A 17,350-nucleotide genomic window follows, 5' to 3' on the forward strand; every position below is an offset into this window, starting at 1 on the left:
CCCAACTGTAAGGGATTAAAATATAAATCCATACACGCAACTAGTTTCTCCTACATTTGCATGCAGCTTTGGAACACACTACCGAAGGCCATAAAAACAACGCAAGACTTAACTATGTTCAGAAGGCTACTGAAAACTGATCTATTCAAGAAAGCATACCATTAACATTCATCCTCAACACTAAATAATACAACTACTCATGATCTAGAAAAATCGAACTCATATCACATGACTGACTAACCTCTTTCACTTTAACCCTATGTTGAATATGGCTTCTCTACAGCCGATGATCTAATGTATATTACAATCCTATCTATCACGCGGGAACCAATACACACTACCACAATATACCCTTCTTTACCATGTATGTATGCAACGTAATGAAATGCCGGTTGTACTTTTCTTTTGTATTCTTTTGTTTTCTTTTGCAATCCTCTTTACCATGTACGTATACACCTTAATGTAATGCCTTTTGTACTCAGTTACTCGGAAATGGCAACCGCCATTATGGCAAATGTAAGCCACATTGAGCCTGCAAATCTGTGGGAAAATGTGGGATACAAATGCTACAAATAAATAAAATCTGAATAAATCAGCAACCATTCACTGTAAGACTCTCAAAGTATGTAAAATATCAAATCTCCAAAGGCATGCTCTATACCAATTTCTAAAACACTTATCTTCTAGATTGGGATTTCATTGCTTACCTTTACAAAGCAAATCTCGAGATTAGTTACATTCAGAAACAGTAGAAGATTGATATGCAATATTTTACAGTACTGAGTTCTGTTCAAATTCTTCCATTTTTGTATATAAATATTTAAATAATTGCATATGGGCTATTTTATTGCAAGTCGGAAAATAATTGTGGGTATTTCAAACAAACATTCATTTTTATTTTCTATATCTTCATTTTCAAGAAGCATCTAATATAATAAAACGCACCCTCAACGTTCTGAGGACAACGTTCTGAAGCCATCTGACGTCACTCCCAGGCTGAAGGGTTCGTGGATTCGTGGTGTGAAGCCTTCAAGCCAGCCAGCCATCTCTGCCCCGCCCTCGCGTCAAACGTCATGACGTCGAGGGCAGAAAAAAACCAAAATTCCGGCAGCGCAGCGTCAGGGAAGGAGGCGGCGCTCCCGACGTCTCTAGCCTTCCCTTCGCTGTGTTCCGCCTTCTTCTGACGTCAAGGATGACGTCAGAAGAAGGCGGAACACAGCGAAGGGAAGGCTAGACGTCGGAAGCGCCGCCTCCTTCCCTGACGCTTCGCTGCCGGAACCGCAACGGAGGTAAATTTAAAAAGAAGAAAAAAAAAAAAAGGAAGTTGGGGGGAGAGAAGAGGGTGGCCAGTAAAGTTGAACAATGGGAGCGGGAGGGCAGGGGAGAAACTACAGCATGGATGCGAAGTGGGGGCATGGATGAGAAGGGGGGGAGAAGAGGGCGGGCCAGGCTGGGACATGGAAGAGAGAGGAGCATGGATGCGAGGGGGTCATGGAAGGGAGAGAGGGGACTTGCTGGAAAAGGTTGAATGGAGGCGGCAGGGGACAGAGGAGCATAGATGGGCATGGATTGGGAGGGCAGGGCTCAGGGAGAGAGGGGAATTGCTGGAAAGAGATGAATGGAGGGGGCAGCGGACAGAGGAGCATGGATTGGGAGGGCAGGGCTCAGGGAGAGAGGGGAATTGCTGGATAGGGATGAATGGAGGGGACAGATGGGCATGGATGGATATGGATTGCAGGGCAGGGCTCAGGGAGAGAGGGGAATTGCTGGATAGGGATGAATGGAGGGGGCAGGTGACAGAGGTGCATGGATGGGCATGGATTGGGAGGGCAGGCCTCAGGGAGAGGGGAATTGCTGGATAGGGATGAATGGAGGGGCCAGATGGGCATGGATGGATATGGATTGCAGGACAGGGCACAGGGAGAGAGGGGAATTGCTGGATAGGGATGAATGGAGGGGGCAGGTGACAGAGGAGCATGGATGGGGAGGGCAGGGCTCAGGGAGAGAGGGGAATTGCTGGATAGGGATGAATGGAGGGGACAGATGGGCATGGATGGATATGGATTGCAGGGCATGGCTCAGGGAGAGAGGGGAATTGCTGGATAGTGATGAATGTAGGGGACAGATGGGCATGGATGGATATGGATTGCAGGGCAGGGCTCAGGGAGAGAGGGGAATTGCTGGATAGGGATGAATGGAGGGGGCAGGTGACAGAGGAGCATGGATGGGCATGGATTGGGAGGGCAGGGCTCAGGAAGAGGGGAATTGCTGGATAGGGATGAATGGAGGGGACAGATGGGCATGGATTGGGAGGGCAGGGCTCAGGAAGAGGGGAATTGCTGGATAGGGATGAATGGAGGGGACAGATGGGCATGGATGGATATGGATTGCAGGGCAGGGCTCAGGGAGAGAGGGGAATTGCTGGATAGGGATGAATGGAGGGGGCAGGTGACAGAGGAGCATGGATGGGCATGGATTGGGAGGGCAGGGCTCAGGGAGAGAGGGAAATTGCTGGAAAGGGATGAACGGAGGGGGCAGGGGACAGAGGAGCATGGATGGGCATGGATTGGGAGGGCAGGGCTCAGGGAGAGAGGGGAATTGCTGGATAGGGATGAATGGAGGGGACACATGGGCATGGATGGATATGGATTGCAGGGCAGGGCTCAGGGAGAGAGGGGAATTGCTGGATAGGGATGAATGGAGGGGGCAGGTGACAGAGGAGCATGGATGGGCATGGATTGGGAGGGCAGGGCTCAGGGAGAGGGGAATTGCTGGATAGGGATGAATGGAGGGGACAGATGGGCATGGATGGATATGGATTGCAGGGCAGGGCTCAGGGAGAGAGGGGAATTGCTGGATAGGGATGAATGGAGGGGACAGGTGACAGAGGAGCATGGATGGGCATGGATTGGGAGGGCAGGGCTCAGGGAGAGAGGGGAATTGCTGGAAAAGGATGAATGGAGGGGGCAGGGGACAGATGGGCATGGATTGGGAGGGCAGGGCTCACACTCTCTCTCTCATATACAATGTCTTTCTGACTCTCACTCTCACACACTCTGTCTCACACTCTATGTGCCACACAGTCACTCACACACTCGCTTGGTCTCATACACTCACTCTCACAGAGAATCTGTGTCTCACACACACACTCTCTCTCTCGCCCACACACACTCTCTCTCACACTGTGTCTCACATACACACTTGCACACACTCTCATTCTCACACACACACTCTCTCACAAACACACACACCCAGACTCACTCTCTCTCTCACACACACACTCACACTTTCACTCTGACTCTCAAACAGACACTCTCCCAAACATACACACTCCGAGGAAAACCTTGCTAGCGCCCGTTTCATTTGTGTCAGAAACGGGCCTTTTTTACTAGTCTTATATAAATGATATGTATGTAACTGCAATGCCTATGTTAGCACATTAATTCTGAAAAGTTAAACTGTTTTAGTGTCTACAGACAAGTTAATTTCTCTCTCTGAAATGGGGTACTGGAGTTTTTTTTGTGAACTGTAATTATCTAAACAATCATGTATAGTTTGAAGAACAACTTAATAGCTTGCTCTAAAAATAACCATCCAGTTGATAGGTAGCATTTTAATCTTAATATGGACAAGATGGTTGCTAGCTACGCTTTGTGTCACTCAGTTCAAACACTCAGTACAAGGCAGGAACCATTTTAGAAGAAAATGGATGTGCTGAATCCTGAATATCTGCACATATAATTTACAAAATATGCATATAAAAATGGGATAACACCTAAGATATATCTTTAATAAAAAAAGAGATGTCACTATTCCACAAGAGACTTTGTGCATTTTCTTGATCAGATCAATCAGGGCTAAGGAAATCTACTTATGGAAAATGGGGATGATAGTATGAATATACTGCATATTTATCTAGATTTTATTATATTCATTTCAACATAATCATTGTCCACCTGTCCTATTCAGATCAAAGAAGACTAAGAAGCTTGCAAATAATTGTTTTCTAAGGACACCGTCCAGCACAACTTAGTGACAGAATTATGGGGCGGCCCCAAGTAGTCTATTCCACCCCTCCTCAGTTCAGTCTATTGGGACAAAAAGAGTCTCAGAGATCTCATCCCGCAAGAAGCTAGACAGCACACAAAAAGTGGTGTGCAAGAGTCCTCCCTCCCCCCTTTACTGATTTCCCCTATTATTCTACACATGTCACACTGAACAGTTTCTGATCTTTAAACAAAATGCAGTATTAGACAAAGGGATCCTGAGTATACACAAGTTTTTTTAATTATTACTTCATTCATGCAAGGGCAAAAATTATCCAATTACCATATCACCCATGTAACGTAACTGCCACCTAAAACTTAATAACTGAAACCAAATGTGTCCTATAATTTGATATCAATCTTTCACATCACTGGTGAGGAATCTTAGCGCACTTCTTTGCAGAGCTATTTTAATTCAGACACATTCGCAGATGGTTGCATGCATTAAATGTAAATTACCCCATGGGAATGTGCATTACATCTTATGCCACTGTTAAGGGTTAAACCAAACTTTTCTTTATGCCAGTTTTAACTCCCTGAAGCCTCTTATACTCGCCTTGCTTCATCATTGTTTACAACTATTTTACCTGTTCTGTGGAATTCTCTATCTTTAAGAGATAGAAGTGAACAGAATTATTTTAGATTTAGAAAACTGGTGACATAGTTATTCTCAAAACATTTCATTATAAAACATAAGAATAACCATAACGAGTCAAACCAATGGTCCATCTAGCCTGGTATCCTGTTTCCAACAGTGGCCAATTCGGGTCACAAGTACCTGGCAGAAACCCAAATAGTAGCAACATTCCATGCAGTGGCTTCCAATAAAACTTTTTTGTTTCTCTGATTTATGATGACTATTTGGAATCTATTTTGTTATTGAACGTATGTAATTATTTTTCCCTAATACTGAAAATTTTGTAATTAGCTTTCAGAATAATTTCCATTGTCCATTCTTTTCTAGCTGTCCTGGGCTACTGGTGGTAGATGGTATATAAAAATCTTGCCATTGATGATAAACTGCTTCTTTCAGTTCTTGCCACAGCATCTCTTATTGGATTCAAAATAAGACTATGTCTAAGTCAATCCAAAAAAATCTAGATTTTGTTTCTCCTCAGCCATTCTGATTGTAGACTTTTGTATTTTGGATCATTGTCTTGCTGCATAACTCAATTACCACTTCAAACTATAGCTTACAGACAGATAACCGGACATTCTCCTTACAAATTTTCTGCTACAGTGCAGAATTCATGGCTCCTTCAATATTGGCAAGTTTTCCAGGTCCCGAGGCACAAAGCATATCCACACCATCATACTACCATCAACCAGTTTGACTGTTGGTATAATATTTTTTATTGTGGAATGCTGTATTTGCTTTATGCTAGATATGACAGGACTTATATCCCATCAAGAGTTCCACTTTTGACTCATCTGTCCCATAAAGCAGAGTTCCAAAAAAGCTTAAGAATCATTCAGGTGTAATATAGTAGACTAGTAAAAGAGGCCCGTTTCTGGAGCAAATGAAACGGGTGCTAGCAAGGTTTTCCTCCCCAACACCCCCTCCCTCCCTTCTCCCAACCCCTTCGTCGTTCTGACGCCATTGCTCCGCACCTCCTGAACGCACCGCACCGTACGCCACTGCTCCACCCTCGGTGTGTGACGCCATTGCTCTGCCCTCTACGTCATCGTGTTTGACGCGAGGGCGGGGCCCCGAGACTTGGCGATTTCGGTGGCTTCACCACCACGAACCCTTCAAACCCGTCTTGAAGGAAGTGACGTCAGTGGCTTGGCTTCACTGACGTCAGTGTCTTCAGAACGTTGAGGGTGAGTTTTATTATATAGGATAACGGCAGATAAAGACTTGTACAGTCCATCCAGCCCGCCCAATAAGATAAACTCACAGCATAAGGTATGATACTTTATACGTATACCCAATTTTGATTTGTCCTTGCCATTTTCAGGGCAAAGACCATAGAAGTCTGACCAGCACTGTCCTTGTTTTAAAACTTCTGAAGTTGTCATCAAAACCCCTGAAAAGCCCCACCCCAGCCCATCCTAATCTGTTCAGCCATGATCAGCGCACAGACCGCAGAAGTCTGCCCAGCACTGGCCTTGTGTCACAATTACTGCGGTTGCAACCTAATCACTGCTAAGCTTCTTTAGATCCACTCATTATAAAGAGGATTCCTTTATATCTATCCCACGCATGTTTTAAATCAGTTACCGTTTTCATCTCCACTACCTCCCGTGGGAGGACATTCCAGCAGCTACCACCCTCTTGGTGAAAAAGTACTTCCTGACGTTATTCCTGAGTCAGCCCCCCCCCCCCCTTCAACCTCAATTCATGCCCTCTAGGTTCTACCACTTTCCCGTCACTGGAAAGGTTTTATTTGTAAAGTAATACCTTTCAAATATTTGAATGTCTGTATCATATCATCCCTGTTTCGCCTTTTCTCCAGGGCATACATATGCTCAGGTCATCAAGTCTCTTATCATACATTTTGCTACACCAACCCCATACCATTTTCATCACTTTTATCTGAACAGCTTCAAGTCTTTTTAAATCCTTGGCAAGATATGGCCTCCAAAATGGAACAAACAAAGCTTTGGGAACAACTCCGCTATATTATATATAATCACAACTGAAAAAGTAGCGGGTAATCACAATAAATTGTGAGATACAGTGGGGGAAATAAGTATTTGATCCCTTGCTGATTTTGTAAGTTTGCCCACTGACAAAGACATGAGCAGCCCATAATTGAAGGGTAGGTTATTGGTAACAGTGAGAGATAGCACATCACAAATTAAATCCGGAAAATCACATTGTGGAAAGTATATGAATTTATTTGCATTCTGCAGAGGGAAATAAGTATTTGATCCCCCACCAACCAGTAAGAGATCTGGCCCCTACAGACCAGGTAGATGCTCCAAATCAACTCGTTACCTGCATGACAGACAGCTGTCGGCAATGGTCACCTGTATGAAAGACACCTGTCCACAGACTCAGTGAATCAGTCAGACTCTAACCTCTACAAAATGGCCAAGAGCAAGGAGCTGTCTAAGGATGTCAGGGACAAGATCATACACCTGCACAAGGCTGGAATGGGCTACAAAACCATCAGTAAGACGCTGGGCGAGAAGGAGACAACTGTTGGTGCCATAGTAAGAAAATGGAAGAAGTACAAAATGACTGTCAATCGACAAAGATCTGGGGCTCCACGCAAAATCTCACCTCGTGGGGTATCCTTGATCATGAGGAAGGTTAGAAATCAGCCTACAACTACAAGGGGGGAACTTGTCAATGATCTCAAGGCAGCTGGGACCACTGTCACCACGAAAACCATTGGTAACACATTACGACATAACGGATTGCAATCCTGCAGTGCCCGCAAGGTCCCCCTGCTCCGGAAGGCACATGTGGCGGCCCGTCTGAAGTTTGCCAGTGAACACCTGGATGATGCCGAGAGTGATTGGGAGAAGGTGCTGTGGTCAGATGAGACAAAAATTGAGCTCTTTGGCATGAACTCAACTCGCCGTGTTTGGAGGAAGAGAAATGCTGCCTATGACCCAAAGAACACCGTCCCCACTGTCAAGCATGGAGGTGGAAATGTTATGTTTTGGGGGTGTTTCTCTGCTAAGGGCACAGGACTACTTCACCGCATCAATGGGAGAATGGATGGGGCCATGTACCGTACAATTCTGAGTGACAACCTCCTTCCCTCCGCCAGGGCCTTAAAAATGGGTCATGGCTGGGTCTTCCAGCACGACAATGACCCAAAACATACTGCCAAGGCAACAAAGGAGTGGCTCAGGAAGAAGCACATTAGGGTCATGGAGTGGCCTAGCCAGTCACCAGACCTTAATCCCATTGAAAACTTATGGAGGGAGCTGAAGATGCGAGTTGCCAAGCGACAGCCCAGAACTCTTAATGATTTAGAGATGATCTGCAAAGAGGAGTGGACCAAAATTCCTCCTGACATGTGTGCAAACCTCATCATCAACTACAGAAGACGTCTGACCGCTGTGCTTGCCAACAAGGGTTTTGCCACCAAGTATTAGGTCTTGTTTGCCAGAGGGATTAAATACTTATTTCCCTCTGCAGAATGCAAATAAATTCATATACTTTCCACAATGTGATTTTCCGGATTTAATTTGTGATGTGCTATCTCTCACTGTTACCAATAACCTACCCTTCAATTATGGGCTGCTCATGTCTTTGTCAGTGGGCAAACTTACAAAATCAGCAAGGGATCAAATACTTATTTCCCCCACTGTATATAGATTAATTATGGAGAGGGAGAGAACCTCAGACTGGTGACAACGTCTGATCAATGAAGATCAATAACATCAATGAGATCATAACAATGTAGTCACCTCTATATAATCATTGGTCCTCTACCAACCTTCTCCTGGATGTTTCATTCCTGTGCTTCTAATAACTGATTATATAGAGGTGACATTGTTATGATCTCATTGGTCTTATTGATCTTCATTGATCAGAAGTTGTCACCAGTCTGAGGTCCTCTCCCTCTCCATAATTAATCTATATATCTCACAAATTATTGTGATTACCCGCTCCAAAATGGAACACAATATTCCAAGTAGGACCTCACCAACGACTTGTATTAGGGCATCAACACCTTTTTTCTGCTAGTTCTCTCTATGCAGTCTAGCATCCTTCTGAACATGGCCACTGCCTTGTCACACTGTTGGTCACCTTGAGATCTTCAAACACCATTACCCCAAGCTCTCTCTCTTGAGCGGAGCATATCAATCTCTCTCCTCCTATCTGGTAAATCTCCTTTGGATTTCTGCACCCCAAGTGCATCACTCTACACTTTTAACTACTAAGTACAGAACCTATATAAAATATAACTACATACAACTCACACTCATACACACCAAACAACCATTAACACATCACAAAGTGGTGGTGAAAAGCACTCAGTTCACTTGTGTAATCACCACTGCAAAGAGACAGGTTGAGAACCACCATTGCATCAATCTTGTTCTCTATTACATGCAAACAAATAATACAGAATAAGAACAGAAGCACTTGTGAAAATCAATACCCATGTTATATATACAAACCATTTACATCATATCTGCTCTTTGCTCATGTTATAATAATCCCACTCATGTTAAGTACACACAAAATACTCTAAATGTTTTACTTAACTTATAATCTGATTGGAGCATGCAGTTCCCAAAAACACTTCGATGGTCTTAGATCATCACCAAATCCACAGCTCAGTCCCACAAATCCATGCGACTCAAGAATAAAACAAAAACCACTACAACTTAACTATTTTTTCATTTCAAAGAGCAGATATGATGTAAATGGTTTTTCTTATTTTTGCATAATTTAATATTTTGTTAGTGTATCTGATTTTAATACAGATGTGTATGTGTTTTGCAAACCACTTAGGCTTAAACAGTATAAATATTTGAAAAATACATAAATGGGAATTGATCTTCACAAGTGCTGTTGTTCTTATTCAGCATTATTTGCTTGCATGTAATAGAGAATAATATTGATGCGATGATGGTTCTCAACTAGTCAGTCTCTTTTACAATGGTGACTGCACAAGTGAACTGAGCACTTTTCACAACCATAGATGATTATGTATGTATGTATGTATGTATGTATGTATGTATGTGAGGGGTATGTAGTTATATTTTATATAGATTCTGTACTTGTTGTTAGTAGATTAAGTGATACAGACTATATGTAGTATTCCATTATATTGATTTTGTTATTAAATTTTAACTGCCAGACCTTGACCATTCTTCTAATTTTTTGGAGATCTTGTCTCATGATTTCTAATCCCTTCGGGGTATCCACCCATTCGCAAAAGGCAAAACTTTTCCCTCTAACCCTTCAGCAATGTCTCTCACAAAAATAGAATCAGCCCCAGCATAGATTCTTGAGGCACTCCACTGCTCATCTTCCTTTCAGACAGGTCTAGAGATGTCCTTTGCCTGTGCCAACACAATCATTGACCTCAGGGTTCCATGTGAAAATAAGACATAAGGAGATAAATATTTTACCCAATAAGATACAGAGTAGGACAAAAGGAACTGCCTTTCTTGGAAACTACTGTATTTAAGACAACGTTATAGAGCTAATTAATAAGACAAAGTACCTGTATATGAAGTTTTTTCTAACCTGTGATGAAGATGTTGGTGTAGGAATCAAGTACAAAACATATTATGCATCCAATTTCTCCGTTATAGGTAGCAAGCTCTGGAACGCCTTACCAAGATCGATTCAAACAGTAAATAACCATTTACTCTTCCGGAAGCTGCTACAAACTTACCTCTTCAAGCAAGCCTACACAAAGAACTTGACTTAAATTAAGACCCTTCTGCATCTCCCGGATCTGATCTTATGACAGAACCTGAAATACGCTTCCTCTTTTACCCCTTTTTGATTTCATCCCTCTTCCAGCCTTCATTATACATTCGTCCTTAATTACAACACACTATCCCAATTTACACCCTCTTCCCACTCCCTACCTCTACCACCTTCCTCCCTTAGCCATCTTACTTACCCACTCTTTATATAATACTAGTAAAAAAGCCCCGTTTCTGATGCAAATGAAACGGGGGCTAGCAAGGTTTTCTTCTGTGTGCATGTGGGAGTGTGTGTGTCCCTGCCCTCTCTCCCCTCCCCCCTCCCCCCTCTGAGTCCTTCACTGTAACAGAGAGAGCGATTTGATTTCGTGCTTTGCTGCCCCCTCCCCCCTCTGAGTCCTTCACTGTTACAGAGAGAGCGATTTGATTTCGTGCTTTGCTGTGTTTTTTCCTTCACTGTTTGTGTTACAGAGAGAGCGAGGGCGGGGCACACACTCATGGGGAAACCGGATATCTCTCCCCCTTCACACTTCCGGCTGGAGGCTTCATAGAACATTGGTGGTGCCTTTTATATGTAGAGATATTCTGCTGTTTTATCCATTTTGTGTTATCTTGTAAACTTGTTATATTTGTAAGTCGCATTGAACCTGTTAAGTGGGAAAGCGCGGGGTATAAATGTTACAATACAATTAATCAAAGGCAATCCTTTGAAAGGATAATTCCACAGAGGTCTTTCTCTATACATAGGATAGCTTTTGACTTCCTTTTGCATGATATTGAGTATTTTGGTTTAATTGATGTGAATAAAATTACCATTTCTCAGACTATATTCAACCGTTTAAGTGTTTTTTTTTTTAATGCTTATTTTAAAAAAAGGAAGTCTGTAACAACATACTTTATAATCAAAATTAAATTGACATTTTCCAATAGGTAATAATGCCAACCTTAAATGTAACTTTCTAGTGGTATCACAGAATACAGATTGATGCAACACTAATAGAAAGCTCATGCAAGGGGGGGGGGGGAGGAACAGGGGTCCCTGTTCCTCGTGACCCCATTTGGGATCAAGACACCAGTTTGGGGATTTGTCTAAATAACACTGCAGGTTCAGAAGCTCTATAGTATACAAGGGACCTAAGGTGTTCTCTCCCTCAAATATTCCTTCTTCTTCTGGAATGATATAAGCCTTTTCACATTGCTGTAATGTATTAAAGTTTATATATGTTTTTATAGAGTTGAATATCTTTATGTAAAATGTTAATAGAATACAATTTCTTTTACATGATTTTGTATTTTCAACATTCTGGCACATAATTCTCTAGGTTGTAATACCAGCACTATATACAAACCCCTTTACAAGCTATAGAATTTTAATTGCTATAGCAAGTTTTCAAACCCCTTGTGTCTCCATTTAAGCAAACTAATTATTTTCTATTTTGTTCTAGAAAAAGTATTGCATACAAAAATAAACTTTGGTGGTCTGTGCATATACATTAATTTCATTTTTGCACACTAAAGCATCAGTGCTAGCACAGTTCATTGGAAACATTGTTTTTAACTAAACTGCAAGCTTCTTACCCAACTGAAGGGGCTAAAACATCTATAGCCAGTGGTAGAGGAAAGGAAAATTTATGCATCTGGAAGCAGGATACTGACTGGGCTAGATGGACCAAAAATTACAACCGACATGTGGTCTGATGAAGGCAGCTTAACTCTGGAAAGCTGGTGAGAAATATTTTTAGTCCAAAGAAAAAAGGTCTCATGTACAAAATCTCTACCTACTAATTATTGGTGATGTCTGTCTTATATATCATTTATGCAAAATTAAATACATATATGTATAAGCATTTTTCTTTATGAGCATGATTGTCACAGACATGCACATGTGTTTTCAGGTTTTATTTTGATAAAACATATTGTAGGTTTGTCCTTTAGCAACTTCAACTCGAGCATGAACACCTTGAAAATCATGATTTTGTTTTGTAATTTACAACTTCTAGGGCCCCTTTTTTGGTTCATCATAAGTAGTTCCATTACTGTTTAATATGCAGTAGTTTCTGGCTTCATTGTGTTGCTCTGGCCTAGCGGCATATGGAACATTTATCATTTTGTGACCATGTTGGGGGGGGGGGGGGGTTGTTTAATGGATTTGAAGATTCTTTCTGCTAAAAAAAATAATAATTAAAAATAATAATTAAGGACACTATAATCTTTTCTTAGCATGCTTGATGCACAATTTTGGATGGCACTATATCAGTTTGTGCCTTTTTAGTATTATGTACAAATTGTTCCATTATGATCGTATTGTTTTTTTCTTCAGCAGACCTTAAAAATTAAAAAAAAAAAAAACTTGTCTGTTGGCCATTTTTCTGCATATTCAAGAGTATAGCAGCATAGCAACCACAATACTTTGCTAGAGCACATATGGGACAATATTATCAGTCACTATTCCCAATGGCTGTCAAACTAAGTGGGGACCCCAAATAGGATCTCATCTGTGAACGGGATCACAGAAATAGGGCTGATCCCTCTCCCTCTGGACCTCGACTGTGATCTATGTCAGTAGAGACAATCAGCATGGAGCATGTGAAATCAGTGGATGTTCAAGGCAGTGCCCCCTTTGCCCTCCTGCATGGGTTTCTGAGGCTGGAAATTTATGCAGAGTACTTGTGGCTGAGCGCACACACTATTCCTACTACTGTTACCTTCATGCTTTGGTTAAGTGGACATTTAGAAGTGGATGAGCTAACTCCAGACTTTGTTCCTTTTCCCTCGCTGCACCTTATGCCTGGAATAGACTTACTGAGCCTATACGTCTAGCTCCATCTCTACCTGTTTTCAAATCTATGCTAAAAACCCACCTTTTCACCACTGCTTTTGATTCCTAGCCACTACTCAATTTGCCCTCCCCTTGTTCCTTCTCACCCAGTACTTCCCTTGTCCTTAATTGTTTTGTCTGTCTGTCTTATTTTTAGATTGTAAGCTCTCTTGAGCAGGGACTGTCTCTCTCTATGTTGGATGTTCAGCACTGCGTGTGTCTGGTAGCGCTATACAAATATTAATAATAATAATGAGAAAGGAGATGAGAGTAATTCTTCCATCAAACAATACAAAAACAGACATCAATTTTCTTCAAAACTTTTATGGGAAAGCCCTTCCAAATACATCTATACTCAACTGCTAAGATAAATGTATCACTTATTAAAATTTGATGCAATGTTTATGAACACAACCACAAAATAATTTCCAAAAATATCTGACAAAAGAAAACTTAACTTGTTGCAACAAAAAAACAATCCTTGTCTAACCCAGTGACAAGATACAAAAATGGTTACATTTTCTCTGTTACCATGCCATTACCTCCTTGCCATATATCTATAACAAGTTATCAGATTACACATTTTAGTGTTATCTTACTTGGTAGAATTTATGCATATTTGTAATAAAGATGTTAGATTTCCAGTCATATGCCTGGTTAAAAAAAAAAAAAGTCTCAAAGCTATGGTCCAGTTGTTTATACACACATTTCTGTTGTTGATACTTTTAATTTTATTGTGTTTAACTGAAAACCACTCTAGACTGTCCCACTGCTGCAGGGCAGGTAGAGAGGGGGCGATCTAGAGATTTACAAAATAATTTTGGAAGCAAATGTAGAATAAGGCGCACGCTTTTTGGATAAAAAGTAACAGCTAATTAATTTGATTAGATGCAGCTTTCAAACAGCGCACTACTAACAGAAAAAATAAAGAGAACATACTTTTTTAGTTTTGTCTTCTATTGCTAGTAAACTATAACAAGCTAGTTCACACAAATTCCCTAATCACATCACTTTAACGTTGTTACACTGTGGCAGACCTGTCTCTGACAATCTCAAAAAATAAAGATGCTATTTCTCATAGAATTCGAGACCCGTAAAAACATTCTGTACCAGAACAAAATCCTCGCCAGCCAGACTTATAAGAAAACGAGAAATGCCAACAAAACGTCTACCAAATGCTTTCATTTCAGTGCTTTTCTTGGAGATATAATTACAACCCCCCCCCCCCCCCCAAAAAAAAAAAAAATACTAGTTTCTTGCAATACAGGGTAACGTGCTGAAAGATTACACGAAAAGATTTAAAGCAAACCGCTGCTATTCGGTTTCCAACCACTCCTGGACTTCAACGCATGAGAAACCTTTCAATAACGTTACCCCGCGGCTGTACCAGATTTAGACGAAATTAGCAAAACAGAATGGGGGGAAAAAACGATCAAAAATTCAGCCGTGACTTATTTTAGCATCTCCCCCATCAGACTACGAAGCAAAAGCCTAAACCCCTCCCCCACCCTATCCCATCCCATCACTCTGGGAGGGGCCGAGATCCGACACCCCAGAAGCCGAAAATTCAGCCAGCTCCCCGGCGCGGCCTCCCCTTACTCACCACACCATGCCGTAGGCCCCTTCCCCGATGTAAGACAGATTGGTATAGCGAGGGCCCACGTCGAAGGCCTGGCCCCGCACCATCTCGGGAGCTGAGTTGGCGGCAGCCGCCATGTTCGGCCAGGTCCCCGCTCAGTGTCCTCCTGGAGAGGCGAACGCGGCGGTACCCAACGCTTCTGAGGAGACGCGGGGGGGGGGGGGGGGGGAGGAGAGAGAAGGAAGAGCAGCTCGAGCGCCCCCTGGCGAAGCGACACAGCGGCGCAGTTAGGCGCGTGTACTGATGAAACTCCGCCTCAATGGCGCGAGTTTGTGATCGACGCCTTTCACGGTGGGGACGGTGTAAAAGCCAGATCTGCGGGATCCTCGGGATCTGGAGGATCCCGCTGTATCCGGTTTTTACACCGTCCCTTTCACGGTGGCTCGTCGTTTCGGACGGAGGATATTATCCTAGAGTGTAGTTAAACTTAAAGAATTAAGCAGGTGCTTTGGGCTACTTTACAATATTAACTGCTTCTGAAATGCCTTGGCTGCAGGGCCGGCGGAAATGTATTGGACGCCTTAGAATCTTCGACTTTATACCCCCCTGCCCTCTCCCTCCAAGAATTTGATAACTAGACTATCGCGATCAGTCTACAATAATCATATAAAAAATGTGTAATCGGTCATCATACTTCTAATATTAATATGTATATCCATTGTGGATAACCTGAAAACCCGATGAGACTAGGTACCCAAGGACTGTGTTGGGAATGGCTGGCTTTGCCAGTAGGACAACTGTATCAACCACTAAAGCAGAGCTTCCCAAAGTGGAGGTTGTGCCCCCATGGGATCCTGACTTGGCCAGGCTTGCCATAGAGACATAATTTTCCAGCACCTCCAGGGGTCATGTGCTTTTTATGGCAGTGATGATGGGGGGGGGGGGGGGGGTCACAGAGGATTACATTGGACTATAATACTACAGCAGTGCCATACCAAGGGTTGTGCAAGCAGTATGGCTGCATGGCACAAATATGGAGGGGTGCAAAATTTGCTTCCAGCCCATCACCATCTCTTCACATTGTTGGTGGTGGGGTGGGGAAATGCCAGTGGGTGAGCTGCACAGGGCATAATTGGGCAGATGTCCCACTGCCTAGGATGCAGTATTCCAGTTCTAAGTATTTGTCACATCCTCTCAGTTTCAACCTCAGCCTGTGACGGAATACTCCTTTATAAGACTCCTGAAGTTGCTCCCTTTCAGCGTTACCCCTGTCCTAATCCCTGGATCCGAAACCTCCAGAGGTTTTATTATATACAATTCTAGCTTTTCCACCTCTCTCATAACTGAAATATTTTGTTTCAGAATTGAAGGGTGTACCATTAGACTCCATGCCTTACACTGGAAGCAATTAGTGTGTAGGTGACTGCATGGCTGGAAAGCATATGAGAAAACAGAGAGCATCTGCTATAGTAAGTTGGCTGAAACATTGCTATCTGCTTGCACAATCTGAACATCTATGAATTGTGTCAAAATGCCTTTCAGATAGTATTAATATTTCCCTTTATGATGTCATTAACCAAAGTTTTAGTTATTTACTACACTGAGGTAAAAACTGCAGTTACCATGGCTTAACAGAGAATTTTACCACACAATAGCTGCAAATTTAACATGGCACCTATTGTGGGAATTCTCTTTATTTTTCAGTACAGGTCCCTCATCAAAAGTCCCTCTAGTGTATGGTACTGAGGTAGCACTTAACACATGACCACTTAGTACCTCCTATTTAGGAGGCAGTAAGTGGTCCTGTGCTGCATGTTGCTCAGCATGCGGTAATTGCTGAAACCTTTCTACACCCATTCTCTGTCCATGCCCCACCTACTTACATTCCTTAGCAAAAATGCTACTAATACAAGGTTTAGTGGTTATTGCATTTGTGTATTGGCTGTTATTGCATGCTAAACCACATATTAACAGCCTAACACACTTTAATACAAGGGCCCCTTAATTGGTATTTTATGCCACCTACATGAAACATATCAAGGCCTTAATGCAGAGAATTACCCTAAACTGGGGGCTCTCAACCCAGTCATCAGGACATACCCAGCCAATCAGGTTTTCAAAATACCCACAATGACTATGCATGAGATAAATTAGCATGCATTCCCTCCACTGTATGCAAATCTCTCTCACATATATTCATTGTGGATATTCTGAAAACCAGACTGGCTTAGTGTGTCCCGAGGACTGGAACCCCCTGCCTAAACAACAGTTATAACAAAGATCCCTAGAATCTCCTCAACCAGTAACTACCACCCTTCCAACCCACCCCTATTAATACTTCTTTTTATAGTGCTGCTGGACAGATGTAGTGATGTGCAATGGTTATAAATATTTGGATACAGTATGTCTGTTTCCCCAGAAGCTTACAATCTAAGCAGGTACCTGAGACAATGTAATTTTTTTCTCTATAATATCACCAAAATTTGTCCTTTCCTTTCTGAGCACACAACCAGAACCCTTATCCACACTATCACCTCTCACTTAGACTAT

General features: G+C 42.4%; 1 protein-coding gene across 1 annotated transcript in view; it reads right to left on the reverse strand.

The window, feature by feature from the left end:
* Positions 1-15,003, reverse strand: part of MAPK1 (mitogen-activated protein kinase 1) — a 132,781-nt gene extending 117,778 nt beyond the window's left edge. Inside the window, exon 1 of the mRNA XM_030217272.1 lies at positions 14,825-15,003. Within this exon, the coding sequence (XP_030073132.1) occupies positions 14,825-14,937 (113 nt within the window). The 5' untranslated portion in view covers positions 14,938-15,003. The remainder of the gene's footprint in view (positions 1-14,824) is intronic.
* Between the last annotated feature and the right edge of the window lie 2,347 nt (positions 15,004-17,350).

The sequence above is a fragment of the Microcaecilia unicolor genome, chromosome 11 (assembly GCF_901765095.1).
Source record: "Microcaecilia unicolor chromosome 11, aMicUni1.1, whole genome shotgun sequence".
Classification (NCBI taxonomy): domain Eukaryota; kingdom Metazoa; phylum Chordata; class Amphibia; order Gymnophiona; family Siphonopidae; genus Microcaecilia; species Microcaecilia unicolor.